Genomic DNA, 27,238 nt, shown 5'->3' with positions numbered 1-27,238 from the left:
GCTAAGTCTTTACATTTTTTTTCTGCATGTCAGATAAAAGAGAAGTGGAAAAAGTTCAGGTTAGCTCATCCACACTTGAGCGGGAGCAAACGTGATTGAACCTGAAAAAGATATACGTCCTGGGTTTCAACTCAGTTATCAAGAAACAATCATCATAAAGTGAAGCTAAACAATCTTAAGTAAATTCAAGCTGTTTCTTCCCCTTTTATTTTTTATTTTGTTGTTGTTGTTTTTTTTCAGGTTTTAGTATATTGCTCTGTAAGAAAGTGTTATGAAATCCATATAGACAGCTTAAAAACAAAAATTTACTCCTATGAGAACAAACTGTTGCAATGTTTTAGCTGCAGGTGCAAAGCAAGGCAGATGGATGGTTTTGAATGTGCATATAAAATGTCATGTGTTTAGTTGTTGTATCCTGCTCTTAATTTGGCACAAAACATGACTTTAGTTTCCCTAAGTTTTATTGGACTAGTTTTAATCTTTGAGAAGCATTGGTCAGTCCATTACTGTTAGCTTGTTTATCCAATCTAACTCTGGACTACAAGAAAGGTAAAGGTCAGGACAAGGTGAGCAGGTAGAGATTGGCTCACTTGTTTGTTTGTCAAATCATTCCCTAATTTGTGTGTCACTGAAGCATAAAACCATTTGAATGTATGGTCAGCATCCTGTAGCGTCAGAGTCACTTACCAGCAGCAAGTACAAATAATAACTTTTAAAAAACTTAAATTGCACATTAGCATATAAAGATTCACTGAGTGGATAACCTGATTTATGTTAGAAATGTGATGGATCATGATTACAAGCAGATTTTTCCCTTGTTGTAATGATCCATAAAGACAGTATACTGATAGGTGGTTACAAGTCTTAGCAGATAAAACATTACAGAATAAAACTGAAGCACCCTCAAATACTTAAGTTAGAATGAGGGGTTGAAATGATGTGCGTAAGATACAATCCTCCAGATACAGTCAGAACATACAGTGCTCAATAAATTTATTAGCCCACCTGTCATAAAAGTGAGAAAAACACCCAGCATCATGAAATGTTTTAACTAGGACTCTTTGTTCGCCAGAGATTTTTCTACACTTCACCATTTTGAACAGGAGTCATGAGTTCCAACCAAGATTATAATAGTTTTGGATTTGTCATTATAGTTTAGTTTTAGTTAGTTTTGACATTTTATTTTCCATTACAGTTTAGTTTTAATTAGTTTTAGAGCATACATTCTAGTTTTTATTTAGTTTTGAATTTTTGCAACAAGGCTTAGTTTTAGTTTAGTTTTAGTTTTTTCATATCTTATTAACCAGGTGAAGGATTCAAAAAGGTCAGAGTAAATATTTTGTCATTCAGTTTATTTTCAAGTCCAACATAGTGCTCACCGCTCTGTCGATGCTGATACCAAAATGTTGGCTGCTGCCTTCAACACATGAAAATAATATTAACTTAGTATAAAAAAATATAAGCATAAATCATATAAAATACTGTTGACATAAATTACATAAAAATAATATTAACATAAATTTTTAAAAAACATATAATATGAGCCTCAATAAATAAAAACTTGGACTCTGTAACAATTAAATTATTACAAATGCTCTGATTCATTGCTCCACTACGTTTCGTCACAGCACAGCGCACAGTCAGTCAGTGCAGTAAACGAGCTCGTCCCTATACGTCGCTATGATGGTGCTGTACGGCACTGACAACAGCCTAAAACTGTCTAAAATTATTAATTTAAATCCTAAAGGCTATTATTATTTTCAAAAACTATAACTAAGGGAATTTTGTCTATCATTTTAGTTAGTTTTGTGAACACAAGATACAGTTTTAGTTCACTTATCGTTTTTGTTTTCTTTTCTAGTTTTTATTAGTTTGAGTTAACTGCAATGTATTTTAAATTTTAGTTTTGTTCTTAGTTTCGTTTTAGTTAACTATTATAACCTTGGTTCCAACACCTCTTAATAATAGCCATCCTCTATATAATGTATCCCTGTAACGTTAATAGATGTTTTATAAACCATCTCAAAGGTTTACTATTGACAAACACTTTATGAAGTTTATAAAATATTATAATGTGTGAGACTGTAAACTTATATCAACCACAGTATAAGAAATCATTAGCAAACAGTGTTACCTATAGTTTGTTAACAGTAATACACTATTAACTAATGCTATTAACTGACTTTATATTTACCCTTTATTGGTGGTGGTTTACATTAAGTGTAATTGAAACTCCTAACTAATTTGATGCTGTTATACCCAACTCTGAGCCAGGAAACTAAAATCCTCTGAGAAGTCATTAAAAAAAATGATCAAGGATAACAAAAAACCCCCAAAACACATTTTTCTTTTCTGTTTAGGAACATAGGAGTCAATAATAATAATAATAATAATAATAATAATAATAATAATAATAATATGTGTGCTTTATTTTTCAGCTTTTTTGAGGGGGGGTTAAACAGTGCATTTAAGAATTCATGGATAACAACAATAATTCTATTTTAACATTAAATATATATTTAGGATTAAAGAGCTTGTACATTCTGGTAGATTGACCAGAAAAATTAAAGAAACTTAATTACTTGTTTTGGTAGTCAACTATATACTGTTTATTTAGGTAAGGGGTGACAAAAACCTAGTAGTTGCAATGTAACCAATATGAGAGCATTAATAATAGAAAAGATTTTTGTGATGTAATCCTGTTTATCTTATTTTGCACTTTGTAGACGGCCCCTACATCAAGTCTGCTTCATTTTACTCGGGGATACTGCTGCTACTTCAAAGTTGTTCCACTAAAAGAAAGATTTCCTTTCATTAATTTGCTTCATTTTGCAAATATGATATTAAAGATTAAAAAACTCATTGAGATGTAGCACAAGGTCAAAACCTGCATCAAGACTTTACAAGGAGATGTTAAGCTATATTTTACATATACGCTGCAAAGATTGTAAGAAAATTCATTCATTTTCTGAGCCGCTTCTCCTGTTCAGGGTCGCGATGGCTGGGGCCCATCCCAGCTGTCATTGGGCAAGAGGCAGGTCAATCACAGGGCTGGCACATAGAGACAGACACCCATTCACGTACACACTCGCACTTAGGGACAATTTAGAATGCTCAATTAACCTGATGAACATGTTTTTGGACTGTGGGAGGAAGCCGGGGGAACCGGAGAGAACCCACGCATGCACTAGGAGAACATGCAAACCCCACACAGAAAGGCCCAGCAGCCAAGATGGGAATCGAACCAGCGACCTCTTTGCTGTGAGGCTACAGCACTAGCCGTTGCGTCACTGTGCAGCCCTGTCCTGGAAAATGTGAAAAAAAAAAGTCATTTGCATATCAGGAAGGATTTGAGTAAAGTCACAGACCATTTAAACTGCACTTAAAGCAGAAAGAAGCTGACAAAGTGACTGAAGAACATCAGCAACTGAACATCAAGAGATCTAAAGTCATCATCTCCAGGTGAGTGCTTCTAGAAATGCTGCTGGAACAAAAATGTCAGTACCCCTTTACTGTTTTGATGTTTCTCAGTTGTTTATGTTTATTTCTTCAAATGTGACTTATGTGTGTGAACTTGACATATCCCACCCCTGATACTGCAGCAAACACTTTTTCAAAGTACATATATGTTAGAATTCCCCCTGAGATAGAAATTTGTTTTGGTTTACTGAGATACGCCTAGGGTATCACTATTACTGTCGTACCTGAACTATTGGAAATGTTTCATTTTTCAATAAATTCTTAAAACAAATATGAATTTTACTGCAGGTACATGAAAATTCCCTCCAGGCAACATTATGATAGGAATAAACAAGGTCACCCTTCCCCTGCTGCTACTCCTACCTCTTGAAGGACTTTGCAATTGGATGGGAAACCTGCACAGCAGTACTGAGGGTCTGACCTGGAATGCGGCTAAAGAGTACTGCACGGCCAAGGGTGCCGACCTGATCACCATGAGAGATGACGCTGATCAATACATGAATGTCGAAGGCTGGGTTGATTTGCACAGAGACTCTGCATCCTCTGTGTGGATGTGGTACCGAAGAAGCATTAAAGCCAAAAACCTGACATGGGAGAACAGTGAGCAAACACATAACTGATTTAAGATTATAGATTTAAAAATTATCACTGTTTTTATTTACTGTAATGAATTATTATAAGTGACATCCACTCTAGAGTCTATTTTTGTCTTTGTTTTTACCATGAATTCATTGGAGGGTCAGATTTCCTTTAAATTATGTTAGATATCACCTTCCATGACCCTAACTGACAATCCGAAGGCTTCCACAGCATGAGCAGTTATAATACTGGTGAGGGTAGGTTAGATTACCACTTTTGCTGCATCAAATCATTAACTATAATCATCTCTCATCAATTGTTACGTTTATCGAGAGTATAAGAGAGTGAAAGTTGCCACCCATTTGTAAAATGTGTCTGTCATTTGTTACAGAATAGGGGCAGTGTGAATAAAAGTTTTCTGGTTGCTTGGTAGGATGGTTGTTTGGGTTGGGATAAATGGATGAATGGTTGGTTGGTTGGTAAGTTTATCAGACGATTGATTGATAAATTCTTGGATTCACTGATTCATACAGGTGTTCAACTTCCTGGGGAGGCCTGTGCGTACCACGAGTCAGGAGAAAAGGGACTGCGCAGCTCTCTCTGTAATGTCAAAAGGTCTTTCACGTGCAAGAAAGTATATCTGTTGCTGGTCAGGGAGAACAAGACATGGGAGGAGGCATTGAACCACTGCAGGGCTCTGGAGGTGAAGAACCCCAGTCAGCCAATCGAATTCCACAGAAATTTCCGTTTTGACCTGGCCACCATTCTCCCTGACGTACACAGTTTCGCACAACGGATTGCACAGAGAGCTACCACTGACGAGGTAGGTACACAATCTCTTACTTTTTTGCTATAAAGAAATTTGTCCTCTGTTGTTTATATCTCTCTTCTAAACACTTCCAGGTTTGGACGGGTCTGCGCTACCTGGCTGGCTATTGGCTGTGGATCGGCAAGGGAAATGTGGCATATAAGAACATTGAAAAATGCCCCAGTAAAGGCTTTTGTGGCACACTGCCTAAAGCAGCCGGCAAATTATATGGGATAAGACACTGTGATGAAAAAAGAAACTTCTTCTGTTACAGGTGGGAAGGATGAGATTCCACCGAGAGTGATGCATAAAGTGATATTTGATGATAATGTGGCACACTGGCACAACCATGACAGCTGCCTATCATTAACAATAGTCCTGCTTAAATAGTTTTTTTATATACTCATCTTTTATTTATTGTTTCTTCCACAGTTTCTTGCAATATCAATATTACAACAATAGTTCATAAATGTGATGTTTTTGGACTCAGCCTTTTTTTGTTTTTAAGTTTGTCTCTAGCTTGTAATGTTTTTATTTATACCAATGGATTAAAACAAATCTTTGTTTTCTCTGCTTTCAGTGAGTTTTTTCTTTTAAATTCTGTGACGAAGCTTCCTCTTTCAGCTGTGTCCCCTTTCTTTTTTTTTTTTTTTTTTACCTTATGACCTGTTAATGCAGAAAACAAAGTCACATCAAAAGCTACAAAATATTTCATCAACAAAGATTTTTCAATAAACATATGCATCACACAGAAAACTCCCTCTCCTCCCTGCTTCTTTCACAAGCTTGAAGACATACCATATGTTTTTCAACAACACAACAAACCCAATGCACAGAGTACATCTGAGAGAGTATGGAGACTTTTTTTTGGCACATTATGACATTAACTCACTTTCAGAGGATGGGTTTGATGATGTGCTATATAACAATGTCACCTGCCTCATTCCTGAGTAGTTACTCTTGTGATTACAGCTTTGACTAACTGTGTGTATAACTCTATGAACTGGCAGACCCATTAAGTTTCTTTTGTCCTGCATATTTGTACCATTTGTTTTTAATCACCTCCATCATGGGAAAGTTCCTGTGAACAACATAACTCAAAAAGTAACCAACGGATCTTGATGAAATTTTCAGGAAATGTTCAAAGCGGCATAAGAAAGCAGTAATTAAATTTTGGAGGTGATCAGGATTCCTGTCTGAATCCAGGACTTTTTTTAAAGGATTCTTTATCATTGTGAGATAGGTCCATTTTCACCATATGTGTATATAACTCCATGATAAATGGTCGGATTGCTTTGCAAAACAATACAAGACAAGGTCATGATCATTTCTGACAGATGTAAAAACACAATCCAGATCCTGGCAATTTTCTGGATACTAAGATCTGGAATATGAAATATGTACTGGGTCATTATAATTTTCAACACTGTCAGTTTACAAACCTGCAGCTAACACCAAATTGTAGCAGACAGTCTTCTGAAAGGAAGTATAACTTTAAAGTAAGAAAAAAAAACTGTACTCTGAGTGCTTTTCTCCATTTTCTCCATTCCATCACCAACATGATCTTTGCAGCAAATGCTAAATGTTAAAATGCTGAGCCCAAACTGTAAACCCCAACAATTTATGACATCATCAGCTGTTTCCATGGAGATTAAACATCTCTATTCATTTCAATGGGGAAAAATGTTAGAAATGCTGAATGCTTTAAAAAGGAATTAGGGTTAGAAATGTGAGAAGTTTGAGCAGACTGCTCCTGAACATGCTGAGTAGTTTTACATTTTGAATGTGAAAATATGTGCTTCACAGGAGGAGGAGCAAGCCAAAGTAAGAAGTTTGTTAAAGTTGAATTTTTATGTTGAAATGCAGCGTGCTTGGCATTTCTACATAACAAGTTATTATTTTATGAGTACAAAGTCCTATTGTTTTGAGAATTCAGTAATAATATTACATGGACAAAGTTTTAAAGTTATGAGAATGTTGATTGTTACAAGAACAAAATGGTAATGTCATGAGAACAAAGTAATGAGGTCAGAAGAAATAGAGGTAATTTTACCCTGGTAACACTAGGGCTTTTATTTTGTAATAATGATACTGTAATCTTGTAACAGTTCACCATTACATGCCTGAAATGTTATTTTACTTCGTCATTATTATTTCTATTATCATTATTTTACAGAGGCCCCTGTCCTCTGTTGAAATTTCCAGGTGGAAAATTGTTTAGCAAATACATGGCATTCTGTGCTGCACAACTTGAATCTGCATTTTTAATGCAATGTATAACATGTAAATCATTCTAATTGAATTGAATTAAAAAAAAATCATACAATATCAATACCTTGCATGAAATCATCCTCCTTTTTGAGAATTCACTGTCAAATTATAATTAAGATCATGGTTATTCCATGGATGAACAGCTAAGCCCTGTGTTTGCTTAAGGCCTGATCCTGAAAAACAAACATGTTAGAGATCAGTTAAAAAAATAAACTGTCAGTAAAAACTGGGTCACTTATTTGTGAATCAAATACAGTGAGTGTCTTGTGGGTTGGCTATGCATTAAGGCATTTGAATGTAAGGGTGTGTCACAGATTCAAACAGATTCATAGTCAAAGCCAAGATAACCTTGTTTTGACTCGCAGATAGCCGTAACAAGCATGAAGAATAAAAACAACACCAGCTCATACAGTACACAGACAAAGGATTAAACAGAACAAACATTTGCAGAACAACTGTCCAATTCAAGCCAAGTTATTTTTCCAGACCTGTGTTCATGAGGATCATTTTCACACCACTGCAATATGGAAGCAAATATCTGAAGCCGCTTTAAAAACACAAAGGCACACGACACAACTCGCTTTCATAGGTCTTATTTATTTTTTTCTTAAGTGCCGAAAATAAATACAAAACATTTTTGGAACACATCTAGTAAAGTGACAAAGACCTGCTTCAGTCAAGTTTTGCTCATCAGAAAAGGTTTCATTTGACTTTTCCAGCCGTAGCTGCAGTTTGGAAGTTGCTTTTATGAAACTCAGGTAGAATGTGTATAATCAACTTTCACTCTCTCTCCTAACAACGTAACAAATTACTCTGATAAAGAACTACCTCTACCCTCCAACCAGAGTTAAACTGCAGGTAAATGTTAAACAGGGTTTACTCAGGAGTTTTTTCCATGAAGAGTCCTCCAACTTCTTTCAGACACAACCAAATATTACATACAGGCATTGAACATTGGCACACTATGTTAAAAGGACTCAGTTGTCCATGATTCATGAGTGTACTGTCATAAAATCTTTTTAACGTCCAATCAACCAGTCTGAGAACACATTTCCAGTTTATTATTGAGCAACTGATATCAGATTAGCATCTCTAGTGGCTACCACACATATGGCTACCTTGGAGTCTCAACATCTGGACCACACAAAAAATGATAGAGAATTAAACATACACTCCAATTACCTACATAAAATAATGAGACGTGAACCTGCAGACTGAGCTGTTTCATGAAGAGCATTTGTATTCAGGTATAGTAGCTGTGCTGTGTATTGGAACAGTGAAGGCCTGTGTGATGCGGATGTGCTGTAGAAGGCACTGGCACTCTTCCTGATACAATGAAGATTAATCACACAAACACAGGAGCCATTTTTCTGACACCTTGATTATGATGGTTAACAGAAATTACTAAATGAAGAAGGATGATCCATTAGCTTCCACCTGAAAACAGCTAGCTTCCACTAAAGTAGAGCAGGAAAAGCGTGGATACAAAGCAGGTTAAGGTGGGGAGAGAGTGGAGGAGTGAAAGAGAGAAAGACTGAGTGGAGAGCTGAAAAGGACTCTGATTGGTGTCTTCAGTCACAGCTATGAAACAAGATGAGTAAGTGGAGGCTTGTATGGAGTCATATGTACACGTTTTAGCATTCAGTCATCATCTATGTTAAGCTAAATTTAAAGGAAAAGTGTGAGCCTTTCGCCACTTGTATGAAAAAAATGGACACTTTTGTGTTTTCTGCGTGATTTCAAAGTTTAACATTCACCCTCATGTTTCTGGAATATTCGATCTGAAAAGGCAAATGTCGTGTGTGATGTGTGGATGTATTTGTGTTAGTCTGTCAGTCATCCACTCCTATGTTGCGAAACAGGTAGGACATGGACTCTCCGTTATGGATGCGGCGGATGGCCTCTGACAGAATCATGCTGATGTCCACTGTTTTTATCTTAGGACACTGGAGTTTCTGAAGCTCGTGGGGTATCGTGTTGGTCACCACCACCTGGTGTAAGGACATATATAAGTAAGAAGCGGACAGGCAGAATACTTTCAGTGTTAAGGAAAAGTCACCAGGACACGTACTCACCTCATCGATCGCCGACTCTTCTATGAACCTCGGGGCATCAGAGGAGAGGATGCCGTGTGTCGCCATAACAAAAATCTTGTAGGCTCCTCTTTCTTTCAGTGTTTCAGCTGCAGCCACAAAACTGTCTACATCATCAATGATGTCATCCTGCAAGATAAGCAGCGAGGTGACAGTGAGCGTTTTACTGCCACAAGTTTTAAGGTCACTTTCGTGTTAAGTTTCCTCTGCGTTTCTGTCCTATTGTTTTTCTTTTCTTTCAGAAAAATGCCAGGTCTTGCTTCTCAGTTGTTGGCCAATGAAGTGACAAAAGAACTTTTGGTCTACCTGCCGTAAATAGATTCGTTTTCTCCATAAAGCATTGAGAAATAGATTTTGGTGCTAATAATAATATTATTTTAAGTTGTGGATTAACAGGCAAATAAACTACTCTTACCAAGGTTATTGATGATTAATGGCAGAAGCTGCGTTTCCATTACACCTTTTTGCAAAATAAAAGCAATGTTTCTGAAGTTTCTGTACAAGGAGGTGAGGGAGGTGTGTTGTTATGACAACATGACATGTTTTTGTGAAAAAAAAGGTGTTTCCACTGAACTTTTGCGATGAAGTTCAATATCAAAACTTCTGAAAAAAACACCTCATGAGAGCGTAAAAACTTGTTATCGAAATTCAGGAGGTTTTTGGCATATGTGGTGCTCTGTTACCTTTCCTTTTTTGCGATATTTATGTTTTGCGCAATTCTTGGTGTAATGGAAACGCAGCAACTGACACTTAATAAGATCATGATTAACATTTTGTTGAACTCAAGTGTGGTCATGATTTCCAAATCTAAAGATGATCAGAAGCTCACATTTCCCTCCTTCTTCATGGCAGGAGATGTTTTACATATTGTGAATAAGTTTAGATACCTCGGTCATATAATAAGGGATGATCTGTGTGACGATGACGATGTACAGCGCCAATGTCGTATGCTTTATGGGCAAGCCAATATGCTGGCCTGTAAATTCCACATGTGCACTGAAAATGTTAAAACTGCTCTCTTTACAGCTTACTGCTCACCCCTCTACACATTCCACCTGTGGTGTCATTACAGTAAGGAAAAAATGAGAAAGCTTCAGGTGGTGTAAAGTGATGCTTTTCGCATTTTTCTTAAACTTCCTAGATGGACTAGTGCAAGTGAAATGTTTGTAACAAATAATGTCCCCAGCTTTCATGCTGTGTTAAGGAATTTCATGTATAAATTCATGTGTAGACTGATGAAGTCAGACAATGCGCTGGTTATGGCCGTAAGTGACACAAGCTATACCTCCTGCTTTTGGGCGTACTGGAGGAAATGTCTGAATGTTTTTTAATTGTTTTTACCTTGTGATATGCCAAGGTTGGGTACCTTGGCTATCCCTGTTTTGTTGTTTGTATGTTTTGTTTGCTTGTTGTATGTCTTCTTTATGAGCCTATCAGAGTCTGAAATAAAGTTTAGCATCATCATCGTCATCATCATCAATGTGCATCACGTCTTGCAACTAAGCCTGACACCTCTCTACCTCACCTCCTACAACATCAACAACCCACCAAATTTCCATTCACCTGTGGCTAACCTCAAGAGTTACACCCCTAGAAAGACAACTAGACAAAAATCAAAGACAAATATAGAAGAAAATATAGATTTTAATTGAGTGTGGATGGATCTATTTACCGCTAACATGCTGGTTTAATATATACACGCTTGATATGTGGCAAGACATTAGCAAACAACAAAAAATGACGAGTTGAGGGTCATCATAAATAAATACTGTCAAATTCAAGTATTCTTCTAGTAATTCTAAAACTTCAAAAATTCAAAAAACGTATTTTTCAGATAATTTAATATTTTATGTATAGAACTGTATACACTGTTTTATCTTTATTGGGAAGATAAAGAAGATTTTGTGACTATGGAATGACTTTATTCCAGGTGCGATGAGGCAAAATAGCTCCTTTGATAGTAAAGGGGCTTTAAAAATTTCAAAATGACTTTATTAAGCAGGAAGAGCATACTGTGACTTTTGAGCAAGGTAAAATACTTAAAAGCCCTGATATCGTGCTCCAACAAACCAAAGAGTTTGATCTTACCACAATGATGGCGATACGTCCTCCAACATCTCCTACCACTGTAATGGGAGGCTTCTCTTTAGGGATCAATACTAGGGACAAAAACAAAAAAAAAGAAACAGTGAGATAGTGGAGAGAATATTACATTTAACATGTGAAATGCTGTTAAGAGAAACATAATATGCAGCTGTGAATGCAAAGATACAAATTCTATGTTGGCAGGTTGCTGCGGTTACTCTTAGAAAAATGGCAACACAGCACAGGAATTGTTTCAGATACAGACTCTTATTCCTGTGCTGAGTTATTAAATTACATTTTTATCATCTTAATACTTGAGATTTGTTATCTCCTGCCCCCTGCCAGCACTTTTGACCTGAGCAAGTGCAGAGAGAGAACACCACATGTGAACATCTGCCTCCAGAATGCAGGCCACAGTATTTGTGAAAGCAGCTTGCAGTGCATGTTTGCATACATACACAGACTTTGTATGCACAGCTGTCAGAGCTCTGTGTGCTCTGATGAAGGGCTGCATTTGTCGTAGTAATTTAAGACCATGTAAATAACATAAGTTAAGAAACAGAAATATTGATTATACTTTTGTTTTTGCTTGTTTCTCTTTTATTTTAATTGGACAGCAGAAAAGAAACAGAAAATACTGATAGCTTAGAGCGGGCATGACAGGACTGATCATAATTGGTGCATGTGTGTTTGAATTACATGGTATCTCCATGCTAGGATGAATGGCTCCTGTGGTCTTGACGGTTGGTGGGGAGTGACGTCCATCTACCTGGTCTGACTCCGCATCCTGAGCTTCGCCGTGAATAACAGCGATACCTAAACGCAGCCGCTCAGCAAATGACTGAGCTCTGAGTAGACAGACAGGGAGAGAAATTTAGATAGTGTAATCTTGCCCCCTCTTGTGGTAGCATTGCAAACACACTGTGACAGACATGCAAAAAGTTGCAGGTTGTATTTGAAAGAAAGGTGAGACGAAGGCAATTCAATCAATAGTACATAAAAAGTTGAAGCTTGGAAGTTGGAAAAGATGGAGCTTACCTTTTGGCAGAAGCTGGAGATTTGGCAACAATCACCGCATTTCTGTAATCAGGAATCTGGAGAACAAATACGACAGAAATTCATCGACAGTTTTGCAAAAATTTACTCAACCATTGCCCCAAAGAGTTATTGTGTAAGTTAAGCACCGTGACCACCAACAGGAAAATGAGGAGTGACAGAGGTTGTGATGAGGCTTCATTATTTTAATATACAGTAAGAAAAAAAAAAACTTTCCGGGTGATTCTGTGTGTTTTTACCTCTTCCTGGATGTACTGCAGCAGAAAAGGAGACGCTCTCAGATTGTCAACTGGGATATTAAAGAATCCTTGGATCTCCTTCTGATGGAGGTCCATTGTGATCAGGTGGGTGAGACCTGTACAAACACGTCCATTTGGTCAGAAGTGTTACCAACACTTTCATGGTTTTGCTGCTGCAGTGGTCTGAACATAATCTGATCACAGAAATGTTTCTAAAATAAAAAAGAAAATGAAGAAATGCTGAAAAATGACTGTTCTTTTCAGCTCTGAAGGGGGCAGCCCCAGCACATTTTTCCACTCCCACTCACCTGCTTTACACATCATAGAGGCAATAAGCTTGGAGACGATAGAGCCTCTCTTCCTCATCTTACACTGCTTGCTGTAGGGGAAGTATGGGAGGACGCCTGTGATGCTCCTAGCACAGGACGTCCTGCAGGCGTACACCATGATCAGCATCTCCATTATGGTTGTGTTCACATCTCTGCTCCAGCCAAGCGATGGAGGGAACGGACAAAAGAGGTAAGAAACATGATGAGTCAGCAGAAGGTCTGACAAAAAAATATGATCCAAGTGACACTTCTTTGAATAGGAAAGTGCTGAAATGTACAGTTGTGTGTGTGTCCTTTCTTACTTGGACACTGTCTGGATAACAAAGACATCTTTGCCTCGCACTGACTCTTGGATCTGCACCCGTGTTTCTATGGAAACAAACAAGATGTGAGAACTGGAGAACAGCAAGAAAAGCCTGCACACATAAACACAAAATCATACATGCGCACACACACACACACACTCCCACCTCAACAAAGCCTTGGAGGCCTGTCAGCTTCATTAGAGAGCTATCCAAGCTCTTTGTGCTTCTCACACAAACTGCACCCCCCCCCCCCCCTTCCCCCAACTCAGTGAAATGGAAGATACTAGAATTCCAAACATGTGCCTCCTACACGAAGGAGATTAGAAAACAAAAAGTTTCTGACTAAGAGACAAACGTTCCAGAGACGCAGTGAGAAACTAGATTAGAACTGCCATCAAATGTGGTGTTTTGAGATTGTTACTCAGTGTAGGCAACACCCTGGGAGCAGAAAAAACTTTTAAAACAGTCATGGTGTGTAATATCCATTTATCGGCATCTTGTTCTGCCAAACACAAGAGACCTTCCAAGACTGACTGACAGACGGGGTTTATTCAGTGGGGAGGAACACAAGTTTACAATGATTTGGCTGCCAAAAATCCTGAAAGGGCTGATGATATTTTTATTCAATCATTCGCTAAAGGTGAGATGGTTGTTTTTATTTTGTGCATTCCATTTGATTTTACCCATTTTTTTACTTAAGTAATTTTCTGAGTTTCCATGAGCAGCAGAAAAAAAAACACTGTGTTACAGTATTCGGTGACCTTTCTAAGCCTCATTCACACATGGTCAACAAGCTGGAATTTTTTCACTTATTACCCTGAAGGGCTTTGTCTGGGAACCCAACTGTCCTAAACTGGACCCAAATTGTTACATCAGTTGGCTCTTTAAAAAAAAAAAAAAGTTTGATCCTTGCCTCCAGTACATGTTTATCCAGATGATTCAAAAAAGGTCTTTTTACAGTGTTTTTGTGGACCATTGATTAAATCCAATACAAATTTTTTATGTACATATATGCTGATAAGTATTCCATACCATGTGTACAAAGAATATATTTTACTCTGCAGTTTTTATTTGCGATTTTTTGCCTCTATACTGATCCATTTTTTTTTTTAAATATTTCATATCATACCAAGCCCAGATCCAATGCTTTGGTTTGCAGAGATAAACTTCACTTAAGAGATGAGGGGGAAGCTGCACACTTTTTTGTTCTGTGTTTTAACAAAAATGAATAGAAAAAATAAAAAGCTGAAATATTTCTTGAGCTTATTAATTTCATTAAACTTTGTCCAGTTAGTGGCAATGTTAAAGTTATCTAATCCATTTTAAATGTTTTCCCTTATGAGGCCCCTGTACTTGTGTGCATGCAATACAGCGCGCTAAAATTCAAGGCTGCCCTGATCGCAACTCTCACGAGACAGTCCAAGGCCACAATTATTAGACACTAATGCAACTGTCTCTTGTTTATTCTCCTTTCACTGAAATGTTTGTTTTGCCATAAACCAGATTACAACTTAAACTGACCACAACCGTAGGAAATATAGGAATCGTAGGATTGCCCAAAACTTGAAAGTAGAGGATAATCCAGAGCACCTCTTGTACAACTAATCGCATCACCTGGTATGTCGTCAAAGTGGATAACGAAGATGTCGTCCAATCTTCTTCTTAGATTCTCTGTTTGGATGCTCTCCCTCGCTCCGTAGATATTTATCCCGTCTTTTAAAGCCCAGAAACAGCCGAGCAGTCTGTCCCCCTGAACTACATTGTTTTTTGTTTTAGGATGTTTGACTGGGTGCAAAGCTTGTTGTGCATAAATGTATTCACGTGTGGCTGTTGGACTGTTTCACCTTCTAGTTTGGCAGAGTTCTACACTGCTGACATTGGAGCCAAGGAGTTGGTATTACTAAAGTAACAGATTGTCCCATGTTTGTTTGTTTTCCCCCTTTTTGAACTGCGTGTCCCTGGGGAGTTACAGTAGGGTGCTGTAAAGCAGATGTTATTGCTGTAATATGTCTAGTTGTGCACATGTGTTCTGTAGTAAAGCTAAGTGAAGCTGCTGTTCCACATCATGTACCATTCCTTTTTTTTATTATTTTCTCATAAACCTTACAAGGCTGAGCAAACTCAGAGTACTTGGTCATATACCAAAGCAGGTTTCTCTGCACTGTTAGCCCCCACCTTACCTCTGTTAGCTTCCTGGTACACCTGCACCTTGCCAAGCTCCACCCCTAACCGCCTGAAAAATAGATGGCCAGAAAGAGGGAGAAAGAAAAAGAGACAAAATGTAACAGGAGGAGAAAGAGAGAAAGAAATAGAAGTTAAAAAAAAAAAGATTTTCTGAAAATTTTCTGTGGGTTTAACTTAAGAGGGCTTACACTAGGACATACAAGTCAGCAAGTAGGAGACAGACCCTTACACTCTGCATCAAAGCTTGAGAAACTAGGTTTTAATGTGGATTTACTTTGTACCCCTTTGTAGTTAGCTAATTGGCATCTATAGGCTTATTATTTCAATCAATTAGTGGACTGCAGTGTTTCAAGCTCTGGCATTAAGGGTCAAACAAAAGAGTACGAAAAAGTGAGACGGATACAACTTGGTAATTTTCGACTGTGTGGGATTTTTACAGCATACTAAAAAGATGACTTTGCCACAACAGTCCACTGATTTAGACAGATTTTTTTCAACCTCAAGATAAACAAAGGTGCTTTTTTTGTGAAAACTTAAATCTCTTCTTATGTTTAAACACTTTGAAAGCCACTAACCCCTACAAAAAAGAAAAGAACAATAGAAAAAAATACATTCACATATTTTAAAGAGAGCTCAGGTCACTTTCCTGTCAGCACATTTCCTTGTTAACTGTTAACATGCTCTGCTTTACTCTTCCACTCTATCTCTTTCACACACTCACAGCTGGAATGTAGTGTGATAAGCCTGGCTGAATACTCTTCTTGTTTAGTAAACATGCACTGACTCTAATGTCATTGTGGAGGCCAGGAGCACAATGTGTGCGTTCCTAGTATGTTTTTCTTTCCACATAACAGCATAAAATATGAACGAAAGCAGAAGTCATCATGCAAAGAGAATTGTTATTCAAATAAAAAGGGCCACAGAGTGATATATTGCATGATTTTATATTCTTCCAGCTGCAGAAACAAATTTCTAAATGTGCAGTGAATGAAATAAATCCAATTAAAACATCCAATCTTGTAGGTTATTTCATGTTTTTTGAAAAACCCCAATCCCTCAGCTCTTTACAGAAAACCCTTTTATAAGAGTGACCTTGAACTTGGTTAGCTGCTTTTTTGTTCTTTCAAACTATTCCAACGTGTGTGTTTGTATGAAATATTGTTTCCTCGACTCACTCTGCGATCCTCTTTCCCAGCTCACGGCTGGAGGGGTGCGAGTTTGCGGTGAAGATGACCAGGCCGCCCTTTGTGTGGTTCATGTCTCTGGGGTCTCTGCTGCTGCTGCTGCTCTCCCCACACTCAGGCAGTGGATCCCTGGGCACCCAGGCTGCGCTGAGACCTTCCTACAGTCAGGATAGGAGGAGTTGGGGGGTTACTTCCCCTTAAATCAGTAATTTCTTGAGAGTCCAGTAAAACAGGAACTTTCTCAAAGAGAATAAATATAACACTGTATCATTCAATGCCATTTTTGTCTAAGTTCAACAAACAAGCAATGAAAAATACACTTCAAAGTTACATCCGCCTTAAAGTCCAACCAGGATTTAGGATCCTTGTACTTCAAAATGTGACTGAGTTATTTATGAACTTCCTGCAAACAGCCAGGAAGAGCTTTCCTTTAATGTTGGGACAGTGTTGTCTTAACACACAACCACATGTGCATCTAATCATATTCATATCATCATAATCATATTTTAATTTTTATCTTTATTTTCTAACAAAGCCATGCAGTATTTCAGATAAGTGTAAAGCAGAGTGTCTCACCTTCATATTTTAAGAAAACTTGTAAAATACTTTAGGTTTTTAAACACAACAGCGGGCCTAACAGGCAGGATTTGCATTGGGATAAGGATCAATTTCTGTTGTACACTCTCTGCTTTCTAAGGCTGTGCAAGCATGTTGTGCATCAATTAGCATTTGCAGTCTATAGCATGCATTGTTTGCATAAAGGAGACTAAGGTTTTAGTGAGACTATTTGCACATATCGTTACACTTAAAGAGGTTTGGGAACAATATGTAGAAAGTAAACACAAAAGGTTTGAGGAACAATAACAGATCAAACACAAAGGCTGGGCTGCAACCAGATGCTCTATGCAACCATGTGCAACAAGAATATCAGCGACTTAAATTCACTAGATGGGTCACTTCTGATTCAAATAGTGTTTATTAGTACAGATTATATTATTTTCGAGGCTTAATTTCGCTAAATTATCAGAACAGTGCGTTGAACTTGGGGTAGATATCGTCCATGAGAACTGTCAACACAGTCACGACATTAGCTTCCTCCTACGCTAAGCTAGCAGGACAACACAGGATTTCGCTGTTCACCATGCTGTTATAATTCCTCAGTGTGGTCTGCAGTCATTCACTCGTGTGAGGAAGTTAGGGTTTCACTGATCATTTCTAGTGAGATGTGACAACACAAAGTCTGATTTCTTTTATCTTTAATATTAAATGCAACATCAACATCATGGAATTCAGTGAGCTAACGTTGACAAACAAGTATTAACGCGATAGTTCGCAAGAAATAATCTTCCCAGACAAAGCTCTGACTGCGTGAATTGATTTCTATGAATTCAAAAGCGTGTCTTTTCAAGGAACCGACTAGAAATAAACTACCAGCGATTCGCAGACTACAAAAAGCACAACATTACTACTTACCAGCTTGTGTGTTGTATCCGGTTACAATCTTGCAACCAACAGTATTTGAATGTACAAGCCTCCTCCAGCTCTTTTCAACCTGTTCCCCTCACTCCGGCTGCTTGCTAGCGATGTGCCAATCGTGAACGATCCGGCTCTGTGAGTCGGCCTGTGAGTGACCACGCGTGATCGGTCAAGACGTGGTGGTATATGTGTACCCACACTGCTAAGATGGCAGCTAACATGGTAACACGGAAACTGTATATTTACATTAACATCATATCAGAAAGAGTCTTCTCAAAAAATAAGGCAGATACTAAGAGTAGAAAAAAGATCAAAACTTGGCACTTGTTTTTAATTGCTAATGTATTTGTTGTGTGGTTCACTAAGCAGTTCAGGTTGTTTAACTGTTGATAGTTAAAGGTTTACAACAGATCTATGTACAAGCACAGACTGGAGCATTTGTCCTGTCTTTGTCTTATTGAGATGGGTCTTTTTCATGTTGAGTATATAAATAAAGTCGTATCAACAAGTAGTATATATATAATATAATGTATTTTTCCGTTATTATTTCATTTACCCAGCCCTTTTAATTATTTTTGGTGGTATTTTTATCAAAGCAACAAAAAATCTGAGGACCTTATTGGGAGCCGAATTAGCCGGCTCTTTTTAATGAGCCGGGTCAAAAAAAACAAATCACCAAAAAATGCCTAAATTTCCATCACCATCGCCTGCGAGGGGGAATTTTGATTGACATGCAAGGCCAACCAATCCAACGCCCTAAACTCATGAAGGGGCGGTGAAAGATGCATTCAAGTGTTAATTGGAGATAGTAAGTTGTTTCACAGAAAAGTAATTTATAAAAGTCATAATTTATTTCGTTGTTATCGAAACAGACAGACAATCTCAAACAGATCTAAAAAAAATATTCGCTGGATTTTTTTTTAATATCTTATGAATCCAATTTCAAAGCTGAAGTGAAAGTTGTTTTTTTCTTTCAATTTCCGGTTTCTGTGAACACAACCTGCTCATCCGAAAGTAAGAGATAGCGATGCTTCTGTGGGGTGTGTGCAGTGTGACAGGCCTCTTGGGGGCAGTGTGTTTTTCTAAATGCTACTTCAAACTTCCCCTTTTCAGTCACTGTTAAATTATTTTGCCCAAAGTTTCTAATGATTAGACTTTTTCTATATAGGACTCAATTGATTTAGATGAGCCAATTTTTTTTTCAAATAGAAGATGATTGAGAAGAAATGTGAATGTTGTTGTGAAAGGAATACACTTAATGATACAGAAATAGGTAACATTGACTTAACTGCCTGAGTGACCAGTGGAGTAAGGTGCCAAAAGCCTCAGGTTTGTAAAATCTTGGCCAAAACAAATTGTTTCTGTCTATCTAACAATAGTATTGGAATCTCACACAGCCAGAGGAAAAGGGGTTTGCTTTTGCAGATAAACTGTCAAATTTAAGAGATGATGCATGCAGTGTGAAAGTTAACATGGCACCTAGTCGGTGTGCACCTTCGGCATTAACAGAGACAGATTTATAAATAAGCTCCCACAACCATATGGGCTACACTTCACTGTTCTTACATAACTAACTGGATATGTGGAGGAGGCAGAGAGCAGCATCCAAGCACTGCACACTGCCCACACACACACACACACACACACACACACACACACACACACACACACACACACACACACACACACACACACACACACACACACACACACACACACACACACACACACAAATACCACATGAGAGAGAGGAGAGTTAAAAATCTGGAGGAGGTTGGACATAGAAAGAAGACAAGTTGGTTGCTGCAGTCAGAAGTCAGGGTGATATTAACTGATAACAATGTGCTCTTCTTCACTTTCTAACTGTGTTTAAGACAAAAGCATATGCACATACACAGTGTGATCTATCGAGAGGCAAGATGCAGGTGGAAAGGGCTTAATAAATTTCAGAGAATGAATTTTGCTAAGATGAAAACTTAGGGTACTCTGGTATATTATGAAATAGGGATTGGTAGAAACTGCACATGATACTAATCTCATGTTGATGATAAGTATAAAGCTTCAGCCTGCTGGCTGTTTGCCTGGTGTAGAGAAATTGACTGGGAAAGCAGCTTTAATTTGGCTCTCTACTAAGGTAATTGCAAATGTAGAGAATCTACAAAAAGGTTCCATATTGAAAAATTTTTTACTGTTGAGAAAAATTTGAAAATTGATCTTTCAAATATCAGCAACAAAAGAGCATCCATCAAAACAAACTTTTACTTAGAGTTTTTATCTTTGCAGTATTCCAGAGGATCTTCAGACTCATGTGATACTTCAGTGATGATACTGTTGGTGCCAGATTTAAAGCCTAAGGGTTTTGAAGCCCTCTTTTTTTTTTTTTTTGCAAAGTTATTCTTTTTATTTTTTCTCACCCTGAGTGAGTTAACCACCTGACCAGCTTCTGGCATATATTTGCCCATATTAACTTCAGACACATCCTGATGGCTTTGGGGTTGCCACAGCTTTACATCCAGTCACCATTGGGCCAAATGACCTTTTTATTTAGCACTTTGGTTGTCAACCAAAAAACTGCAAAGCTGATATATTTTTTTAAAGAGATAATTAGTTTCTGCCACATAGTTTTTTGGGTTTTGCCCTTATGGTATCTGTGATGAATCCCCACAGAGGTGCATGGGTTTAGATCCACCTTGCTACACTTAATTACTAAAAGGTGTTTTAGCTTATGCAGAAAGTTAAAGTCACTAGCTTTATTAACATAGACAAACTTTAGCCCATATATTAGGCTGCTGAAACTAATGCTTGAAAAATAGTGATGACGTAGTCCAGCAAATACCAAGTACAACAGGTATATTGGGCCAACGACTATGAGAGATGGAGACACTGTTTATTCACTTCTTCTGCTGTCTTAGCAGCTGAATAAATCGCTGCAGCTCCTATAAAAGCAGAGAGAGAGGCCCGTAGAAACAGTGAAGAGAGATGAAAAGGAGGAGGGAGAGCACCCCTGTTCATGGTCCGCCCCCAAGTTGCAGCACGAGCCATTTAGCGGTACGAGCTGGGCCAGCTGTAGAGCGCGGGCGCGTGTACGTGCCCCCCCTTCCCTACCCCTGCCCCCACGCGGAGAAAATCATCACTAGATACAGAGCACAAGCGCACGCGGAGCTATGGCTGCAACAGCAGCAGCGGCAGCCCTGGATTGTGTTTACGACACACAGCACGAGAGCGGCACAACCTCGGGAAATACAGACACCGCGCGCACCCGTTTTTTAAACGCACAATCATTCAGAGTCTGAGCCCGCGAGGCTTCTCGTTACATCAGTCCGTTTGGCGTCTGCTTCCTTCCGCGAGAATCAGTGCCGTCCTCCCTTCGTTGTCACGGAGCGCTGCTGCAGAGCGTCCAGCCTACAGATGAGGAGCGCGATCGAACCAAGGAAACGTGACCCCTTCATCTGTACCGAGAAGATTTCACGTACGCCACGCCAGTGCGTTACTGGAATCTAAGAACAGAACCCTTTGATTACCCGTCCAGTAACGCGACATACAGCTGGGGGAACCCGGGAGCATCCTCCATCCCTCCCTGTCCTCCCTCCCTCTCACCCCTCTCTCCTTTTCTGCCTCCGTCACCCCATCATATGCAAGAGCTGTAAGGGGGTCTCATATAGTTAGGGACCACGGGGGGAGGAGGAGGGAGGCTGTTCGTGGCCGCGGTGGACGCACCCTCCGCGGTGAGGCTGGGCTGACGCGCCGCTGTGTTGGAGGATGCTGCGGGAGTAGAAAGGCTCTGAGCGGAAGATGGGAAAGGACCAGGAACTGCTGCAGGCGGTGAAGACCGAGGACCTGCTCACCGTGCAGAAGCTGCTGCAAAGGCCTCGACCGGGGAAAGCAAGTAAGGCATTGTGCTTCTGTTCTAATATATTCCATGTAGCTATGTAAGGATGCACAGAGGTTCATAACATTCCTGTTACAGAACAACCTCCTGGATTGGGGGAATTTATCACATACCGTTAGTGGCTGCAAGGCCTTGCTGATGAGGATGATGTAAATGTGTGTGTGTGTGTGTGTGTGTGTGTGTGTGTGTGTGTGTGTGTGTGTGTGTGTGTGTGTGTGTGTGTGTGTGTGTGTGTGTGTGTGTGATTAAGAGGGCGGGATGGAGAAAGAGGAGGGGTTGCATCAGGGTATATCGGAGAAGATTAGTGATGTGATTGGAGACTGACAGCCCATCTTGAGACCCCTGTCTGAAAGCACTGCAGCAGAGAGAGAAAGTGGGAGGGAAAGGAGGGAGGGTTGTGTTTTTGGATTGGGGATCTGTGTGACCCTGTCTGACACGCAAGTGAGAGATGATGCCAGTGGCCTTGTGGTTTTAAAGGTCCAGCATCACCTCAAATCACCAACGTAACACTTGCAAACTCAGGGATTCAAATATATGAACGGGTAAAAGCCTGTTGAGAGTGAGTGACTCTCTTTTCTGTATGCTCCTTCCTCTGCTTTGTATGACTCAATGCCTCTCTACTTGTTTAATTTCTGCAGGCAATATAGCACTACAGTATCTAACAATGTTTTGCTTCCACAGCCCACTCTAATGTGTGGGCAATACAGAGTGAAGCCAGCGAGGGCTGCAGATAGATCATTCTGTAGAGGCTGTGAGCTACCACACTGATACTCCTGCTGATAAATAACTGGCTAATACAGTTATCAGAAGACAGGGACAAATGTTGCAGGAGACCAGCTGCATGCATTGCAATTTATACAGTGAGTGTGTGTGTGTGTGTGTGTGTGTGTGTGTGTGTGTGTGTGTGTGTGTGTGTGTGTGTGTGTGTGTGTGTGTGTGTGTGTGTGTGTGTGTGATTGACTCTAACATGCATTAAAACAACCCTTCCACAGTCATATTAACTCATGCCCACCAGTCATGTGATTGGCTTTCATCATCCAAAAACCAAAATGCAACCGTCATGTAGGTCTGCAGCATGTTATCTAATGCTCTCCGTGCAGCAGGTGGGCCTCATCTGAAAAAACAGGAGGCGGTGTTAATGTGAAATGATGTTACCTAATTAGGTCTCTCATGCATGTAATGTGGGTTTGATTTCACTTGTATTAATGAGAAAAACAGAGAATAATCCTAACTGTAAAGATTATAAAGTGCATTCAAATTGACTTAAAAATATCAAAGTTCAAAACCATCCTGCCCACCTACACAGGTGTGTTTGTCAATCTAGCTACTTTTACTGCTACACCTGCACCAGACCTTCAATTAAACTTTTATAAACCCTCCAATGGATTTAATGCAGGTTCAACACAGGGTCCAGGTGCCACAGGATTAATGTATCCATCCTCTTTGAAGTTACGCATTCCAACACAGGTTAAGAAAACACATTAGAGGGGTAAATGAATCATCATCTGAACATCAGATTTATATAAATGGATTAAATTGAGCATTTTATGAAAAATATTGTGTTTGAATTTGACATAATTTGCCAAACATAGCCTATCTTTTCCTTTTTTTAAAACTTGCTTTGAACTGGGCTAATTTGAATGCTGGAACCTCGCAGATGGCAAAGCTCACTCTGCAGGACTCAATGGAGTACAGCACATGGCCTCAAAACATTTTGTGGGAGTCAGTGGGGTGCACTGAAGGCCGGCAGGCGCCCAGATAAAGTCTGCAGGCGGCAGTGGAACAGATCACGTACAGGAAACCCTGAGGATTTAAGATAGCAGACTGGTGTAAAATACGGACATCCCTTGATGTAAAAGAAGGTTGAGAGGGTCTGGGTAATTCAAGCACAGCCTATTATTGAGTCGGAGGTACTCAGGGGAATGTGTTATGTGCAAAGCTTGTCACAAAACGACCTTTAGGGTACAATGAAGTGCACTTCAGATTCAAACTCTCAGGCTGTATAGTGCATCAAATACAGACAACAGGTAGCCCATTGGAGCCACTGGAGCACAGTATGCAAGGCCAAAGCAAGTGGATTGCAGTAAATGCATATGGCACTGAAAACAGTTTAGAGCATGGAGCGTTGCGTGTGGAAGAGAAAATAGCTGAAAACATGTGCTGCTTATCATGAGAAGTTATTAAAAACCTTGTAACTGTCACAAACAGTAAGTACTTCGCTGCTATTATAAGCGTATCCCTGAGGTAAACATAAATGTTTCTATTAAAATAGTTTAGCCAAATCAAATTAAAAAGTATAAGCCACACTTAGACCGAACAATGAAGAAACATGACTCTGATGCATCACAGTTCATTTACACAGCTTTATTGAGGGGCTGTGATTTGATGAAGTGGTGTTTCAAGCATGCGGCTGCTTGTAACAAGGCTTTTGCACATTTTGATCATGTAACCACAACAACAAGTCTTTAATAAATCTGCTAAGTTCTAAAAATCAGTGATACAGGCGACTAGAGATGATTATGCCCAAGACAAGACTGAGAGGAAATGTCTTTAAAATATTAAAAGTGTTTTTCAGCTGCAGGAATTTTACCCAGGAACGAGGGACTACTTGATGAACTATGTGCTTTTGAACTGTTGGAAGGGGGATCTAAATTGGTTCTGGGGTAATTGTTCTACATCTTGAACTGGCTGGTTCAACAAAACAATTTTCATTGCAGTAAAGTAAGTGAAGAAATGTGGGATGTAACACTAAAAATGTTTTTCACGACAGGAACTTTCTCAAATTACTTGAGACTATTTGAGGAACTATGTTCTTTAAGATCCCAGGAACTAGAGTCTAAATTTAGTTCTGTGGTTATTGATCTACTCTGTGAAATGGCTGTTTCAACAAACCCATCGGCAGAGTAATATAGCTTGATCAAAATCAGCATGACAACCATCAGTCCTGAGACTTCAGGCTTTGGTGGAAACACGGACAACAACAAGCTACAGGAACCATGTAGTTCTTGGAAGACTAGTTCTTGGAACTTAGAGTTCCTGGAACCCCCAGTTGAAAAGCACTTTAAGTGTGATTTATGGGCTGTGTCTGTTTTTTTTTTCTTTTTTTTTAAATAAGATAATGCAAGAGGAACCATTTAGTCCCTGGAACTTTTAGTTACTGGAACTTCTGGTTGAAAGGCTAATTTAAAATATGATTCCTGTTTTAATTTTCTGTACACAGTATTCAAAAATAGAACAATGCTTTTCAAACACACTTAAACACATCAATAGTTTTTTTACTTTAAAGATGCTATGAAGAGGATCTGTTTTCATTGGTCTGCCTCGCCACCTTCTGGCCCGGAGTCTCATGCACACTTTCGTGAAGACATGATTTTTAACAAGATCTGTGTTTGTTGTGGATTAAGTTTGGGCTGTATCACTCTCCCATTTAGAGCTCTTCTGTCCTTTTTTTTGTCTGACAGTTAGGCTCCTGTTTCCATCATTACTATAAAATTGATTAAAGAAATAGTTTTCAGAGGAGAAAAATACAGATCTCTCTTCTCACTGCTAAAATTTGTTGGATGGCGTGGTGTTATCCCAGAGACTTACACGGGCCGTGAACTAATCTGGTGCTGCTTGACCAGATCAGGAAGCTAAGAAGTAGCATTTTGAAATAACCTTTATTGGCGCTGGTAATGTCATTTCAAAGTGTGGATCATGATCAGAGATATCTCGAAGGGAGACTTTTTCAAGATCACTTGGAAACTCCTCAGAGCCCCTTTGATGAACATTTGTTACAATGTATCTGTTTAAGAGCTTTATCATTCATCGAATCTTGTTAATATACTTGAACATCTGTTTAAATACATAAAACATAAATATAAATCAAAACAATTAACTAAAGAAGAATTTATGAAGAAGGGATGGGCTGTATGTCTTCTCTCTGTATTCTAGTGTCGTCGTCCTTCACCTATGCACTTGTGTTTCTTTTCACATTTAATGGACCCACATGCACGTCACCATCAATCATTCATGTGGCATCTAATGACACTTCAGTAAACACTTAATCATTTGCGATCATCATCACATTGCTGTCTGATTACGCTGCTTTGTGCTCACATCTTGGGGTTTGCCCTCCTATAACTCAGATTTGTGTGTTTTGAAAGTGCTGTCTAGCCCTAAATGGAGGCTTTAACACACCATCAAGGTCAGCCCTGGCTCAGCTGTGTTTTGGCTCCCTCTCGCTTCTAAATCCTGCCAGTCTGTAGAGCAACACCCCCTTCCTTTTTCAGTATCACACGTAATATTGTAGGATTTGAGTATCTGACAGCTGATGCTTCACAGGAACCACTTTGTTTTTAAAGAAACGCTTGTGAGGTTTCAGCTTTACCTGAAACCAGGTTTGTGTCACCCACTGAAAAGTGGAGTGCTCTGGGGGATTGACTGCTAAGTGTCTGCAGGATATTGAATCAGGGGGCATTTTTACAGAAAATTGAACCCTAAAAACAAAAACCAAACAGGGAGACAAGTAGCCAGGCAATATAGACTGAGTGGGGCAGAAAGTCTCAGACAAACAGCAGGGAGGTGTATTGCTAGGCTGATGTTAGCATAGACCTGTTTGTCATCTAGCATTAAGCACAAAGCTCACAGGACACTTGGGAGTATGAGTGTGTGAGTGTATGCCTGTATGTGGTGTGCAAGGCTGAGCGTGTGGTCGAATTGTGTAAGCACAGAGGTGTTAGTACTTGAAGGAGCAAGTAGAACATGCATGTGTGTGTCTGAGTGTTTTAATGGTGTCTGCCGGCCCTGCTGCAACTCGTTTACTCTCCCTAAGCCAGACATACAGTCTTCACATATTCACCTGCATCACAGACTCACACACACACACTCACACACACCCATGCAGACACATCTGCTGCCATCTGGAGAGTCATCATCTGTTTGCTGTCAACGTCCACTCGACAGAGGGCCCAGACGAGGTCACGAGTGTGTGTTTGTGTACATGGAGCTGACCTCAAGTGTTGCGGAGGTCTGTGTTTGCTCATGGGCGGTTTCAGTGTGTGTGTGTCAATGAGGGTGGTGTAATCGGTAATGGGGGTTGTTTACTGTGTCACTGAAGACTGTGTCTGTGTGTGTGTGTCTGTGTGTGTGTGTGTGTGTGTCTGAAATCTAGAAACAAGATTTGCCTGCGTCTGTTGCATTAGTAAAATGACTCAAAGTCTTCTGTTTTCTGCCGTAAGAGACTGACATATGCTTCCATCGCTCTGTGCCTCCTTCCTTT

At 39.3% G+C, this 27,238-nt stretch overlaps 3 protein-coding genes across 13 annotated transcripts in view; 2 read left to right on the top strand and 1 right to left on the bottom strand.

The window, feature by feature from the left end:
• The first annotated feature begins 2,027 nt into the window (after positions 1-2,027).
• LOC141809257 (lymphocyte antigen 75-like) lies at positions 2,028-5,724 on the top strand. 2 transcript variants are annotated; one of them, XM_074696193.1, is made up of 4 exons: positions 2,028-3,462; positions 3,769-4,080; positions 4,593-4,882; positions 4,963-5,724. In XM_074696193.1, exons 2-4 carry the CDS (start codon positions 3,798-3,800, stop codon positions 5,152-5,154), a joined length of 765 nt encoding a protein of 254 aa, XP_074552294.1. In that variant the 5' UTR covers positions 2,028-3,462; positions 3,769-3,797; the 3' UTR covers positions 5,155-5,724. The 2 variants fall into 2 exon arrangements, with proteins under 2 accessions (XP_074552294.1, XP_074552293.1); XM_074696192.1 differs by having other exon boundaries at positions 2,028-4,080.
• A 1,972-nt stretch (positions 5,725-7,696) lies between these two features.
• On the bottom strand, positions 7,697-18,254 carry LOC141809256 (phosphoribosyl pyrophosphate synthase-associated protein 2). Its single transcript, XM_074696190.1, has 11 exons — positions 18,087-18,254; positions 16,605-16,771; positions 15,426-15,478; positions 13,243-13,309; positions 12,920-13,092; positions 12,612-12,727; positions 12,355-12,410; positions 12,016-12,164; positions 11,320-11,390; positions 9,214-9,360; positions 7,697-9,129 (listed from the first exon to the last, which is right to left on the bottom strand). The coding sequence occupies exons 2-11, from the start codon at positions 16,685-16,687 to the stop codon at positions 8,971-8,973; spliced, it is 1,074 nt and encodes a 357-aa protein (XP_074552291.1). The 5' UTR covers positions 16,688-16,771; positions 18,087-18,254; the 3' UTR covers positions 7,697-8,970.
• A 2,907-nt stretch (positions 18,255-21,161) lies between these two features.
• Positions 21,162-27,238, top strand: part of caskin1 (CASK interacting protein 1) — a 92,084-nt gene continuing 86,007 nt past the window's right edge. For 4 of the 10 annotated variants that reach the window (XM_074696185.1, XM_074696187.1, XM_074696186.1 and 1 more), the window contains exon 1: positions 21,164-21,975. In XM_074696185.1, the coding sequence (XP_074552286.1) occupies positions 21,882-21,975 (94 nt within the window). In that variant the 5' untranslated portion in view covers positions 21,164-21,881. Of the gene's footprint in view, positions 21,976-27,238 lie in introns of all 10 variants that reach the window. The other 6 variants (XM_074696184.1, XM_074696183.1, XM_074696188.1 and 3 more) reach the window with 3 other exon arrangements.

The sequence above is a fragment of the Halichoeres trimaculatus genome, unplaced genomic scaffold (assembly GCF_033239565.1).
Source record: "Halichoeres trimaculatus isolate MK-OKI-2021-1 unplaced genomic scaffold, fHalTri1.1 fHalTri1_scaffold_20, whole genome shotgun sequence".
Taxonomy (NCBI): Eukaryota; Metazoa; Chordata; class Actinopteri; order Labriformes; family Labridae; genus Halichoeres; species Halichoeres trimaculatus.
The sequence above is the reverse complement of the archived record's forward strand: the minus strand, read 5'-3'. Positions and strand labels throughout refer to the sequence as shown.